The 14,686-nt window shown below is 47.4% G+C and overlaps 2 protein-coding genes across 5 annotated transcripts in view; both read right to left on the bottom strand.

The window, feature by feature from the left end:
• Positions 1 to 92: 92 nt before the first annotated feature.
• Positions 93 to 5,022, bottom strand: PLPP5 (phospholipid phosphatase 5). The gene is made up of 7 exons (XM_072846125.1): positions 4,927 to 5,022; positions 4,541 to 4,649; positions 3,014 to 3,104; positions 2,705 to 2,768; positions 1,823 to 1,947; positions 1,254 to 1,424; positions 93 to 905 (listed from the first exon to the last, which is right to left on the bottom strand). Exons 1-7 carry the CDS (start codon positions 4,998 to 5,000, stop codon positions 736 to 738), a joined length of 804 nt encoding a protein of 267 aa, XP_072702226.1. The 5' UTR covers positions 5,001 to 5,022; the 3' UTR covers positions 93 to 735.
• Positions 5,023 to 5,229: 207 nt separating this feature from the next.
• The window catches only part of NSD3 (nuclear receptor binding SET domain protein 3), a 49,102-nt gene continuing 39,645 nt past the window's right edge, over positions 5,230 to 14,686 (bottom strand). For all 4 annotated transcript variants that reach the window (XM_072846155.1, XM_072846152.1, XM_072846154.1 and 1 more), the window contains 5 exons: positions 14,263 to 14,379; positions 13,735 to 13,876; positions 13,045 to 13,151; positions 12,472 to 12,676; positions 5,230 to 10,888 (listed from right to left, as the gene is read on the bottom strand). In XM_072846155.1, the coding sequence (XP_072702256.1) occupies positions 10,647 to 10,888; positions 12,472 to 12,676; positions 13,045 to 13,151; positions 13,735 to 13,876; positions 14,263 to 14,379 (813 nt within the window). In that variant the 3' untranslated portion in view covers positions 5,230 to 10,646. The remainder of the gene's footprint in view (positions 10,889 to 12,471; positions 12,677 to 13,044; positions 13,152 to 13,734; positions 13,877 to 14,262; positions 14,380 to 14,686) is intronic.

Genomic DNA, 14,686 nt, shown 5'->3' on the forward strand with positions numbered 1-14,686 from the left:
TACAAAATAAACACCCACCTAGAAACCCCTGCAGACACACCAAAGGAAATGGTTTATACAGCGATAAAACCAGGCCTTGAAGTAAAGTTTTTAGTACCACAGCTCATTAAAAAAATTAAACTCCTTTATTTGGCAAATTAGAAAAAATCAGGGCTAGCACAATACAAATAACAATCATTCTAGTTTCATCTTCCCTCTCCCCCGCTTAATCCATGGTTAAAGATTGCAACCTCACGCTCATTACTCCAAATTAGCTCAGCTGCAATTGAAAAGACGGACTTCAACCCGGCGCCAGGAGCAGGTCCTGCACTTCATTTCGACGCACACTTCCCCTGAGAAGGGATGGGGCAGCTCGGCTGGACTGAAGGGAGGTGACTGATGGTGCTTTCCAGACTGGACACAGGACCACCCACCGGACGGGGCACGCCGGGCTGTCACGTTTTTCCAGTTCTTGCTTCAGGACCTTTTGTACCCGGGCTGTCCTCCCGCAGGCTTGCAAGCCGAGTGCCTCGCTCGCTTCACAGCGGGCTCGAAGGGGGGGACGCCTACAAAATTCGGTTAACGAAGCAACACAGGCCCCTGAACAGGACAACTTACCAGCACTGCAGAGAACGCCTGCTTGGGTTTCAGGTTCATCCTCATTTGAGCCACTTGCAGACCAACCTCCCCAAAGCCTTCCCCTGCCCTAGCACTCAAGGAGCAGCAGGAAAGGTGCCGGCAGGACAGAGCCCGTCACTATATATCTAGGTGAAAGCTGGAAGCTGCAAGATTTTCTTGGTGCACCGGCAGTTGTTTGGATTTGTACAGAAATGGTTTGTGGCACATGGAGTCCATCAGAGGAGGGTAATACTGCCTGTAGCAGAGGTATGCAAGCACGAAGCCGATCACTGAGCCAACCAACACATCTGCAGGCAAGACCAGAGGAGAATTAACTTCCCTTTACCCTCGCAGTCCTCGTCAGTGAATTCTCCAGCAGGCAGCTTTTCAGCCTGCTCAGAGCTGAGCTGGATTGGCGACTTGACCCTTGGCTATAAAACTAAGCTTGGCATGTATTTCAAAAACAAAAAGAAAGGCATCATCACCTTGCAGGCAGCAAGAAAATTACCACTGGAAGAGTAATCAAAAAACCCAAGTTGCCGTCATGGGCTCTGAACTCCTCTGCAGCAACACAGACCCTCCCCGCGCTCAGAGTGCCCCCGCTCAGGGCACCCAGTTGTGCCCCCATCCAGGTCCGCAGGCAGACGCCAACCCACCTTGCCAGTGGTGCTTGTAGTCGCAGGTGCGGGACACAGCGATGAGGGTGGCGAGGAAGAGCGGGAGGAGGAAGGCGCAGAGCCGCAGAGCCCTGCCTCCCCGGCCGGGAGCAAAGCAGTGCACCTTCCCAGCTATGTAGAAGGCAGAGAAGGCGAGACCAGCGAAGGCGACTGAAAGAGAAGCGTGTTGCTTCAGAAACAGCTCCGGGCTCTGCTGTCAGCCCTCAGCCAGACCTTCACCCTCTCCCCTGCTGCAGTAGAGGGGCTGAAAGAGGACGTCTGTTCTGCCCACATAAGCCAAGGGAAGCATCAGCTTGTGAGCGATAAAGGAGCTGTAGAAGCTGGTACTTGGCAAGCATCCCTCCTCCGAGGAGTTACAGACAGCTTCAGCTTCAGATTGTCACCCCATTGCTTTGCAGAGGGAAAGCCGAGGCCCCCAAACAGGCCAATGAACGTAGCCAAAGCCACAGCGTGCATGAAAGCAAACCCAAGCTGCCCTCCCCACGGGCTTCTGCTCACCACGGTTCATTGTCTGGGGCTGCAGCGGGTAGGGGACATGGAAAACTTACACGAAGCGTGTCCGCTGGGGAAGCTTTTGCGTCCCTCAGTCACTATGCCAGGGTCGCCTGTGCACACCAGCTCCGGGTTCGCTCGTCCGTCTGGGAAGCATCGATAGAAGAAGTCCGGCCGTGGCCTAGGGCAGAGAACAAAGCACATGGCCATCAGGCGCGCAGCGCACCCAGCACAGTGCTCAGCAGACATCTGAGCACCCAGCCCTCCCACGGAGCACCCACATCTGAATGCAGTCGCCAGCCAGCTTGCACAGCTCCCTCCACTGCACAAAGGGAAGGCGGCGAGAAATGCAAAACTGAGCATCGCACCCAGCTCCGCTCCTGCCTGGGCAGGCAGGGCCCGGCAGGCGAGAGCCAGGCTGCAGCAGCACACCCCCACCGGCCCACCGCTGCTCGGGCAGGACCCGGCTTAGACCCTGAGGATTAGCACTGTGCTCATCCTCCCCGTCCAGCCCAGCGGAGCAAACGCCTTACAAGAACCGAATTCCCACGCGGCCTCAACGTGCCCCGGTTGCGCAGCCTGCGGGCACACCGGAGCAAACCTCTCCGGCTGCGGCTCGGCACAGGTAACTTTTTGCCACCCTGACCGCGTGGCCCAGAGAGATGAAACCATCCCGTCCATTCCCTGTACGCGTGCCAAAGCGCTCCTCCTGGGCAGGCCTGAACAAGCCCATCTAAATGATGCTCAGAGACAGCAGGTCCTCGCCAGTGTTTGTTCTAATATTTAATTGTCTTTACAGCTAGAAAAAACATTTTTTTCCAGGCTGAGTACGTCCAACTTCAGCTTCTGGCCCTTGCTCCTGCTATTGCAGCTCTACCACTGCTCAGACTTGCTTTCCCTCCCCGCACAGTGCAGCTCGGAATGAGCCAGTTTCTCACCTTCCCACAATGAGCTTCAGGGCATTTGTAAAAACCCCGTTCAGGGCGAGAGCAAGGCTGGCAGCTAGGAGAGAGCAGAGAGGTCACGTCAGCATCGTCCCCACCTGAATGTGCAGCTTCAAGGCACATTCAGGCACAGGCGGTGCTCAAACTTCAGCCGGAGCCACACAGCTCGGCTTTGATACCCCTGGCACAACACTTGTGCCCCAGCAAGAGCAAAGGACTCATCCGTGAGACCCCTGGCTCAGCCACAGCATCAGGACAGACCCCTCGGGGGGCTGCAGCTCTCTGGGATAAGAAGGAGCTCACCTAGGCAGGCTTCCCGCGTGTCTTCTCGGTCGGCATTCATGAACACCCTTGCCAGGACAATGAGCAATAAGGGAGACAGAAATGCGATGAACTGCCACAAAAAGAGAAGGTCGTTAGGTGTCTATTAGCGAAGCAGATTTAAGCGCTCTCACCAGAACACAACAGCAGTTGCTCACAGAGACTATACACCTTCCTTCCCCAAAGCCAAGCAGCAACCTGTCCTCTCCAAACGCTACACTTCTGTCAGAAAGCAAAACCACCCCCAGCTGTATTTGCAGCAAACCCTGGCTAACCCCGTGCTCCCCAGAGCACGGCTATTCCTCCTGGTTGTCATCCATCGTCAGCGCCTCACGTACAAACGCCCACGGGCTGCTGGACGTTGCCTGTACCGAAGCATGAGAAAAAAACACCCACCCCAGGCAGCAAAAATAATGCAGCACACTAAAAAGCCCCTCTCTGCATCCCACTCCTTCCCGTGCTTTACCCACTCAGTGCGCACGCTCGGCAGAGCAGCGGAGCCTTCCCTCCTCCGAGAGAAGCCCAGCACATCCTCAAGCTCTCAAACAGCCCCCCTGGCACGAGAGTGCTGCTTTGGCTGGCTTCACGTCACCCCCGCCTGCAGCTCCCTCCTCTCCTGCTTGCGGGCATCCCTTCACAGTACCGGCCACGGCACCCCAACTCTCCCCATCCCTGCGAGCACAACGATTAGCTCTTTGTCAGCAGCGCCCGTGCTGCTTGTCAGCAAAAAATAGAAGAGCCGCTGACTCAGAGAAAACCCGTTACCATTCACAAGATCTCAGCAGCGACTGCCGCTGCGGGATTTCACCCCGGTGTGAAATCCCCGGTGTGTCTGATGGGCTCCCAAGGAGTCTGCTACCACCTGAAGCCTGGCATACGTCACGCCTTACACCGCCAAATCCAAACGCTACATCAAGGTTTTGTCCTTTCATGTTTAGTGCCCACCTCTTGCAGAAAATCAAAAGCGTTATTTGCTAAGAAATAGCAAATTTCTTAGCCAGGAGCCACCCCATCTCACCACAACACCCCTGCTTCAGTCCCCTTTAAGGGACTACTGTCTACTTGAAATCCAGCACTGACCGTTTTATACTAAACCCTTTTGACACTAGAGACCTAGGGAAAACATTTTCACGATAAAATTATAATAAAACTTTGCTGAAAACAGCTGCTTTCAAGCAAAATGTTCCCTGATAATGAGAGAGAGGCTATCCTCCATGGTCCTAGTGATCTGGACATGAAATCGATGGTGAACAAGAGTGAGAAGCCCCCGCTAGTTTTTACAAACTTAGTTAAAATCCCAAAGACAACCCTGGATGGTAAAGCCTAAGAAGACGACAGAAATGACTGTAAGTGTTATCCAGTCTGCAATAATACATTGCATTTTCAGTCACACGCATTAAGAACTACCGGCACTTGCAGCAGAAGCCGTTTAGCTCGTAGCTTTGCTTTGAAAGGACCGTTTCTAACTGAAGAGAAACCCAAGTACACGCAGGAAGCCGCTGAACTTACAAACATGGGGACGGTGGGTACGTGATCCACTTCTACGTAGGGGTTTTTATAAAGCCACATCTCTTCGGGCTGCACCACACGCTGGAAGGGAGGCAGGAACTCCATGATCCTGGAGAGGAAGAAGCGAGAAGCCCCACGTGGGCGGCTGCCCCCGCAACCTGCCGCGGGCGGAGCGGCGGGCGGGGGCTCTCTCCCCCGCCGCCGCAGGGGCCAGGCGGCCTGGGAGGCTCCGGGGGTCCCGGCCGCTGCCCCCGGCCCGCCGGCCCCGGGGCCGGCCGCGCTGCGGGAGCGGCTCCTCCGCGCCCCGCGGGAGGGCCGAGGCGGCCGGGCCGGGCCCGGGAGCCGCCGCCGCCGCCGCGGGGGCAGCGCCCGCCGCCCGCACTCACGCGAAGGCGGCCAGCAGCAGGGCCCGCACCGCCGCCTCCGCCGCCAGCTCCGCCGCGCCGCCCGCCCGCCGCATGGCCGCCCGCCGGCCTGGCGCCGCCCGGGGCGGGGCGGGGCGGAGCGGAGCGGCCCTTCCCTCCCCTCCCCTCCCCGGGAGCGGGGCGGCCCCTGGCCCCTGGCCCCGCCGGCAGCGCAGCCTGCCCGGCCCTCGCCCGGCCCCGGCCCCGGCGCGGGAGCGGGAGGCCGAGCCCCTGCCGCCCGGCCGGCGAGAGGGATGGAAACGCCTGTCGTCGTTGGAACATTCAGAACGATTTATTGAAGTCAACCTCAAGCAAAAGTTCAAATCAGTGGAATGTCATTAAAAACCTTTCCAAATGAATCCTCACGGAAGCAAAACCACATCTGAATTCCAAAGTATTTGTAAAATAAAAAAGGCAACATCTCAGTAAATATAATGTACAAAAATTATATGTTCCTACCATCACACACATTCAGTAAGAAGCTAAAATATTACAGGCAATTCTAGGTACACTATAACTAGTCGACAGTAAGCTAGCTATATACAGGTTAACCAAGCTTTACAGGTTTCACACTATGCAAGAGAACATAGGCCGAACAACAAAACCCCCAAAATATCGTATATCTCAAAGTCTATGCGGCAACATCAAGTCATAATACAGTAATGCCCCAGTGGAACATCGCCAGGGAAATCGAACACTACTTCGTTAGTGTCAAGAGCTTCTAGTCAACTTCCAAAAACTCTTAAGATATCGACTTCAGTGAATATTGATGCTTTGCTATTAAAGACGCGAGTGATTTCGTTAAAATAACATTTCACAGGATCTACAAAGTTTGTTACAGATAAACAAAGTCTACAGAAATAACGACTCTACAAAGGTCATCCTTACAGGTAAGAGTACATGGGAATGGAAACGGAATCTGCAGGTATCTGTGTTGTGCAACATCACTCGCGCGGAAACAAACGGGTTTCGTTCCTCACAGCACCCCCAGGCACGCGCCCCCCCGCAGAACCACCCCAGCACCAGCCGAAACAGCGAGTTATCACCTTGTTTTCCGTGGCGATGCCATCGGTCTGTTTGCAAAGGAAAAGTGACACCAGCAGCGCGATACAGCTCGACCAGTGAATGGAACACGTGGTGGGGTTTTTTTTGTTTGTTTTTTTCATCCAGTCTGTTTAGAACCCAAAAGCGAGCACGAACGGCGCAGAAGGGGCCGGCGCCCCCGGAGAGGACCACGCACGGCCACCGTGTCCGCTGGGGCTGGAAGAGGCGGCGCGAGGCGAGGCAGCTCGCTCCTCGCGCGCGACCCCCCGGCAGTTAGTACCACACGAGAAACGGTCAGTGAGTGAATGGCTTTGGCAAATTCATACGCGTTTTCCCTTTTTGATTTCACATTAATTACAGAAGTCTTCTATGCAAAGCACAGAGTTTCAGCTGAACACCTCCCCTCTCTCCAGAGCAGTGAGATAGCCCCTCACAGGGGTAATAAGGACCTGAGCTTGCCGCTCAGGAATAGAATATAATAGGAAACGTGGTTTTTTTCCCCCCCCCTTCTTTTTTGCCCCCCTTTTTTTTTTCTTTTTTCCTCAGAACAACATTGTGAATACATCCAAAGTGTAGGACTGTATCGTAAGTGCAAATGTTTTTGCTACACAAAGATAAATGGGAGGGGAAAGTCGGTGGAAAACTGAAAGCAAACGGACAGCATCGCTCCAAGGTCGCCGTCTCTCACGCAACACGCTTCTTCAACACGCGCAAGGCTGAGACGGCTGCTTTGAAAAACTCTCCCGTTTGCCATAGATTCACTGTACAGCGGGAGCAGAAAGCAACTTCAGGGAAGTCAAAGACATTTTCAATGTAGTATACAAAAAAAAGTTATGTATAAATAAAAAAGCTGTATAAGGAACCGCAGAGCTTCAAGTACATTAAACCCTGAATTCAATGAGGCAGAGGTTTCAATGTTAAAGTGACTACTTCGTACCAGCGCTGGACACCCCCCTCCCACCCTCCTCCCCCACCCCACCCACATATTTCTGTAAAGTTTCAATATATACAGATTTTACGCTCATTGTTAATTACGTCTAGTAATTGTGTCTTTCCCATTCTATCCTGAAATCAAGATACAAGAAGTTTTTTAGAAGAAAGGCCAAAACTAAACATTCCAGCCCTATTACTCCATTTTAACAGATTCTCTAAGACCATGGTGGTGACCAGAGAAGGTAATTTGCCCACAAAATTGCCTTTAACGTTATCCTTCCTGAGCTGCAAATGCCTTCAACAGTCTATTGACAGGACAAGTCTATACTAATAATCTGAAAGCTACAATAACTACCGCTTGCACCACGTATTTAGAAAATGGTAGTAACCAGCCACTGCGCCATTTGGCCACGGTCTGCAGAACGTCTGCGCTGTGCTAAGGTGCGAACTGTAGAGTAAAAGCTCCAGTAAACAACAAAATCCCGTTCATTTGCAGAGCAACTTGGACACTGCACGCTATCGGGAGCGCACGGGCGACAGAGCTGGAGGCAGGTGTGTGGTGCTATCTCAAAAATTTAAAACAAAAGTAAGGGAAAAGGGTGATGGTGCATTCCAGTTCAGGAACGACTGACAGATTAAACAGCAGATTTAAGTTCTCGACCAAAATCACCAGCAGTTCTGTGGATTTCTTCCAGGCCTCAGCATGAAACGACCAAACTACTCAGTATTACTTATCTAATTTTAGAGACCACACAAATTTAATTCAGCAGCCGACTCCCCCTCTGCTGATGCCAATCATCAAAACACAACTGTTAAATCTTTTCCTTACAAAGGAATTGCATTATTCTTCTCTTCGGTTTGCGGAAATGTGGTTAAAGCGTGTACTTCAACATTCTGTGTTTGGCATATAGAGCAAACCCCCTACAGTTACCAAGATACTTTGAATCAGGTATTTTCTTATCCCAGAACGTTAAAGTTTTTTGAAAGGTTCACCTTCCATCCAACAGCGTGAAATCCAGTTCAGCCTTTTGGTTCATGAGTATGTACAAGCTTATAAACCAATCTCCTATTTTCCCTTTTTAAGTCCAAGCCCAGCTGTTGGCTATTATTAATCTTTTTTTGGTGGAAAAAAGGAGCACCTGTAAGAAGTCTGAAAACAAAGTTAACCAAGACATCAAGTGGCATGGCACAGGAGTAGCAGCAGGCCTCAATTCACAGCATTTTACAAGTTTTTTAAGCCTTCTGTGAACCTTCACACGTTCTACGATACTCAGTGCACCGGCACGTCACAGCAGTACGTCTCGCGTGGCGACTGATGGTCCATGGCTCTTGTCTGCTCCCTGCCATGTCAAACGCTCGTGAGGGCGTTCTGGTGCTACCACACCATTTCCCTCCGGTCGGGAAGTCACCACGGACACAGAATGAAGAAAGCATGTAGGTGCACTCACACGATAGCATATTTGCAATATTCAGAATGCTCTGACTAAGAGAAAATCATTTGAACATCACCAAGCCTAATAAATAATAAAAAGTAAACACATCAGGCCTTACAGACACTGTAGCAAAAGCTATGTTTGGAATTTCTGAAAAGGTTCAAGAGCTTAAAAAGAGACATTTATCACACAAAATGTTAAGAAAAATAAAATCCTTTTTGTAAATTTTTTTTGTAAAAAATACCAAAATATAGCACTGCTTTCAAGCAAGAATAGTGTTTCAGACATTCACCGTAGTACGGACCACAAGATGAAGTGCTTCATAGATCCCATTAGCCCTCTGTACCATAAACTGACCCACGAGAGATCTGCACAGTTATGCCACCCAAGACACCCACAAGTTTGTAGGAAAGGCATCTGCAGACCGTTCCGAAGATGAACTGCCAGATCAGTTAAATGGCACAGCAGCTGCTTAAAGAGACTGTAGTGTATTTTGTAATTTTACAATTGCACACAAAAAAAATTCCCCCCCTGTACATAAATTTGAGGACGAGAAGGTCACCAGCCAGAGGCAAGACATGTTCTAAAATCCCACATGGACTTTTTCAGCCTACTGCTTTCTTGAACTGAGAAGTCACCATGTTCCTGTAGGTTTATGTAAGCAGTTTTCCAGAGACAAGGTTCTTAATTCTTAATTCAAAGGCTTAATTTAGCCAGATGCCAGCAACACTTGATACTAATTATTTTCATTCAGGATTGTTTTCAATACCCAAAAAAGCTAGCACGCAGTTAGCCAATATCAGCATACAAGTCAAAAGTACGCTCCAACTATACCAGGACAGGGGGAGATGCACAGTGCTTTGCAAGACTGGGGGCTGGGGGAGAAGATTCACCAAAGACTAACCAGCCTGGGGAAAACTAGTCCCCCTAGGCTCCTTGACCACGAAATGGAGGAGGATAGGTTTTCAAAAGAAAATCTGGAGCAGGAGCCGACCTAAGCCACTTCAAAAGCCTCACGGAAGGAGCCTGTCTCTCTACTGATTAACAGAGGAAATCCAAGAGAGAACTGTCTCATGAGGCTAACGTTGGCTGCTGCGAATACGGCCCGCTACCCAGACAGAAAATACCCTGTTCATTGCAGAAGTGCCGAGATTCTTCTTGGCTCCGTTAACAATGAAGATTAAAGTCAGAAGATCTCTCTCAGCAAAAAAAAAAAAATCTAAACATTCAATCAAAACAAACATGCACATGGGTCGGATTCCTTAAGCGCTCAAACTTCCTTTGAAGCTAACGGGAGTCCGAGAAGGCGGCAATAATCACGCTAATATAATTGCCATAAAACAAGTGCAGACTTGGCAGATGACAAATACATATGCACAGAACAATCCTCCATCTAAAGAAGTCAACGGCAGAGCTCCCACTGTCAGGATTAAGACTTCAGTTCTGAGCGCGCTGCCGTATGTGACCGAGGCCGGGAGGCTCTCCTAACTACGAATGTTTTCCAAATTAGGCGGGATAAAGAAATTACCATTGTGCAATTAAGTTCTTTCTGCATTTCCACCTCTCTGCAAACACTGGTTATAGCTCTCGAGCAGGGAACCATGATTTCTTCCCTCCTTAAACAATGCTAGGTCTTGTGTTACAAGCACTTCCAAGTCATACACCTGATTTCTCACAGGAAAAGCTTTACAATAATATCCAGAAGTTAACATGATATATAACCTACCTTCTCGAAATGCCTTTAAAAGTAAGTACTGCAATGGAGGCATTTCAGGGTCACCTGGTCTGAAACCCACATCTGCCTTTATGGCATCTCCATGTTACACAGAGTGGGGAGGCTTTATTCTTTTCTTAATCTAGACATGAAAGTTACGTTGGCTTTGCTATTTTGTTTTTAAAGACACGTTGACTGATCAAAACCAGATCTTCAACACCCTTTAAAAATTAAATAAATAAATATGTTGCTATGCTTTGCTTTCTACACTGAAAGAACGTATTTTAAACAGAATATTCTTTTCACTGTCAAAAGGTCTACATTTTTCTTTGAAGGCCAAGACGTTTCTGGTTTCCAACAGTAAGAGCTGCTGTAGCACATTCAAGGGTAAAAGAAAGACCAAACAATAAAAAAAACAAACACCGCTGCCTGCTTCTGCTTGCTAAGGTTAAATGGTCCCGTTCCCAGTTCACACACGACGGCTCCCATGACAAAGACTGAATGTGTCATAGCAGTCTCTTCAAGTTCATTGCCTGTTTGCCCCTCTTCTCCCCTCCCTTGTTTGTTTTTAATCAAATTCACTCCTTTGCTTCTTCTACAGGATTCTGTGGTTCCAATTTGCACTTTATCTTGCTCCAGTACTCGGGTGCCACAGGAGATTTGGGGTCGTGTGCGGAGCAGCAGAGACGGCCATCCAACGCTGATGCCACCAGGGCTCCCTTCTCGTGATCTTTACAGAATGAATGAGGGCAAAACTCACAGAATGAAACTGCAGGATTGCTACAGATGTCGCACTGATGCCACGGACATTCCCACTTTCCTGGGGATGGGAGGGGAAGGGAGGAGAGAGAGACAGGAAGCTGAAATTAGTGCATTTTCTGGGGGGACAGCACTGGCCTTTAACCCTTACTCCATGTTGTAATTGTTCAGATGAATGGAAAGAAAGTTCAGAAAAATCAGCTCTTACTGTAGTTGCTACTTCTGCTTCTCACTTACAGTAATCTGACTGGAAACAGTTCTTAGCCATTTTGCAATTTTTAGGCCTCACTTGGCTCAAAACATTGCTGCATGCATAACCAGAGCTTACAATAGTTAGATCAACCTCCTTTGGCATTGAGATACCAAATGTCCTTGCAAGATGGAGACTCTGTTTTGTGAGCATCTCTTATTGATCTGGACACAGTACTCGCTCAGACGGGTATCTCCAAATTAAGTCTTAGTTCAGCTGCAGTGTACTTTAATGTCCAAGACTGAAGGCATTAGTTTTGAAAAATAAGCGAGAAGTGGCTCAGAGAAGAACAAGTTGTGTAAAAATATGTTTGAGCATAAAAACCCCCAGATCCCCCAAACCATTCAGACATGGATTTGTATGACCATGTGCTGAGCTCTCAGGCTGCGAAGGTACACTGAACATAGCAAAAAAGGGAAATCAAAAGCTTCTTGCTGCTGTGTCCAAGCCTCACTGAAGTCCCTTTTGGCTGGGTTACTGTTGAGAAACAGAGAGCACTCTCCTTCCCAGGGACACGACACACCGCATTTACAGTGTGGCGAGACCCGGGTCCCAAAGAGTGAGCACAGCACCACGATGGGACTCCAGACCTCTAATGAAGTTGTGACTAGCCTGTCTGGGCCAGGCGAACCCCCCGAACCTCAAAGAAAAACAAAGCCAAACAAAAAAACCTAAGTCGAGTTGCTCTCGGTGCTAAGATGCTATCATTTCTTTCTCCAGCAAATAAGCTATTTTGAGGATAGCTTCCATGTTTCTATATGCTGAAAAGGCACGTGACAGATTCAACTTCACTCATGGCAGCCTTTTGGTTAATTTAATCACAGACTAATCTGGACTTCCAATTATTTTCACCAAAGTCTTTGGCATCAGGAAGCTTAAAGAGATAAGGGCTTATACAAAATCCTGCAATCGGATTAAGATGTTGTATTGCTGAATGATTTGAGCCCTGGCTACAAAAAGCTATGCCTTAACATGGAAAAAGTCAAACAGAAGATACGTGCCATCAGGAGACAGTAGATAATTTAAACACATTTACTGATTAATCGAGCCCCCATAATACACATCATGCTTGCTATGTCAGCAGTTTGAACTGTCATTTGATTTGCGCTTGCTGACCTTGGGACATCAAGATGATGCAGATATTTCAATCAAAATAAGAGGAGGAAATCTGATCCAAGAAAGAGATGCAAGAAGAGCATTGAAAAGTATTACAAGGCCTCTCTGTCCATCAGTTCTCACTGAGGAACACTGCCACCTGATGTATTTCTAAAAATGAGTGGTATTGCAAAAGCAAATATGCTGCATTTAACGTCAATGAATACTGCATTTCAGCTCAAACACTGTCTTGCTGCAGGAAGGAAAAGATGAATAGGAAGCCATACGATTGCTCTTACCGAAAGGTGGTTGAGTCAGGTTAAGGCATAGGAGGTGGTATGCTTTGGGACAGTCCTTTTTATCACACATGACTAGTTCTCCCCCATCTCCACACTGGAAACAGTTGTCTTCATGCATCTGCTTCTGTTCTGTTTTTATTTTCCGTTTCTTCTGCTTTAATTTTGCATTCTTCACCTTCTCTTCATTTGCCGTTGCAAATGCTGTCTAGCAATTACAAAGATCACAACATACAGTCACTTTATAAACCCCTCGCATTAAAATAATTTAATCAGCTTTGGGTTATTATTTGCATGGACTACGCTTAAATTAAATCCACTCAAAAAAGTTTTTAAGCTATAAAAGCCAGAAATGCCCATCCACATGTATCTGAATTAACACAATTTGGTAAATTAACTTCACCCTCGACACAATAGCGCTACAGTGCATAACTGTAAAATCTTTAGAGACTTTCAAGGGTGGGAAGCATTACATAGACTAAAGTAAAAAGTTAAATAAAACAAAAACCTCTCTTTGCCCTCCTCTCACTAGATCTCTGGATTTGGGAAGAGAAGCTTCAATTTTCATCCACGTACCTTTGGACGCACTCCTAGAAAACCACTGCAGTTTTCTGCTCCACAATGACATTCGGTCCTACCATTGCCCAGGCAATCCAGATTATAATTAAATGTTAACTCCATTCCTAAAATTTAAAGAAAAACAATTCACCCACACAGACACTGAGGAAAGACAGGCTCGTGACAATGACATTTCATTAGCATTTATCTCTTCATAGTCTGTGAGATCTAGCAGCAAGATGTTTTGAAAGGGCGAGCTTGAAATATAGCACATTGATTTCATAAACTTTGAAAGTAACAAATTCTGCCTAGATCAGACCTAAGTAGCAGCTACACTATCACACAGACCCAGCTACAATGACAGATCAGGTAAAACACTTAACGTGGAAAGGCAATACCCACACCAGACAAATATCGGTGAAAGCACCAACGCTACGGTAAGCGTTTACATGAGGCAGAGTTAACGTTGTACTTGGCAGCAAACCCTGTAGTTAGCTTTAACAGTAGCTTTCAGCTTCAAACTATTTCTAACTATAAGATCCTTGCTAAAACTGGAACTCAAATATTTGTCTCCACTCCAATGAATGACAAAGTTCCTATCAACGTCACTGGTATTAAGTAACTTCAGAGAAAACAAAACATGGCCAAGTTAGGAACTTAGCCATTTCAAGACAAAAGTACACATGCAGAATAGTGCCATCTTTTTACCTGCAGGAATATCACAAAGGGCAAATAGTCCAACTCTAATGTCACCATTCACCGTCCATTTCTGTGTTTCACAGTTTGGATTACAACTATGGTTCATAAAACGAGAATAATTCCCCTTTGGGCCAGCATCTATTATCCGATCCTTCAAATAAAAAGACAAAGACATATTTAGTACTTACAAACAAAAAAAGGTTTCCTGCTGACAAGTGACTACTAATGGCTAAGGCAGGAAAAAAAAGCTTATTTTAAATTAGTTAAAAGTGGTAAGTTTTCCCTGCAGAGTTAGTTTTATGAAAAAGTGACTGAATATTTGTGCTTACAGAAGTGAAACAGGCACAGAGTGCACAACCTAAGACAAAGGCTTTCCGTTTCATCTCTTCACCCATTCCATTAAAGAGAAACACAGATGTTCTCATCCTACCGACACCTGAGTGTCGGTAACATCAAACATGGGCTGATGCTTCCGCCAGCATTTTGCCCCTAGTTTCAACCATAAACAGTTTATATTGAACAAGACATAATATTTACCTTTGTTACAGTTAACATATAAAAATTGGTTACGCTGTTTTCATGTGCACGTTTGATCCGCAATCTGCACTCTTCTTCGTCAATTAGCTCGCCAACATATTCATTCACAAATTCACCCTGAAAAGTGAAGGAAAACAAAAACAAGAAATCCATGCTTACTACTTCTTATGGTGATAAAGGGAAGCAGCACAGCAAGAAGCATTTCCTATAAAAATATACTCTAATCATCCCAAAAAGCACTTAACTTTAACCATCTAGTAGGTGAGATGTGAATATGTGCCCCAGGTATTTGTTGTCTAAGCAATAAGCTCACTCAAAATTAAAAGGCAGCAGAGCCAGGCACTGTTTCTGTATTCACTACACAAGCCGTATTTGTCTGTTCTCTAGAATCCTTTAAAGTTTCATGCTTTCTTTTTAAAAAGGA

This window comes from Ciconia boyciana, chromosome 25, assembly GCF_034638445.1.
Source record: "Ciconia boyciana chromosome 25, ASM3463844v1, whole genome shotgun sequence".
Lineage (NCBI taxonomy): Eukaryota > Metazoa > Chordata > Aves > Ciconiiformes > Ciconiidae > Ciconia > Ciconia boyciana.

What these genes read in the sequence shown, in the direction of transcription:
- PLPP5 (XM_072846125.1), bottom strand. Translation starts at nt 5,000, where the DNA reads ATGCGGCGGGCGGGCGGCGCGGCGGAGCTGGCGGCGGAGGCGGCGGTG. An exon ending in CTGAAGCTCATTGTGGGAAG is followed by an intron (nt 1,948 to 2,704) that starts GTGAGAAACTGG and finishes TCTCTGCCCTAG; the next exon opens with GCCACGGCCGGACTTCTTCT. An exon ending in CTACAAGCACCACTGGCAAG is followed by an intron (nt 906 to 1,253) that starts GTGGGTTGGCGT and finishes TCTTGCCTGCAG; the next exon opens with ATGTGTTGGTTGGCTCAGTG.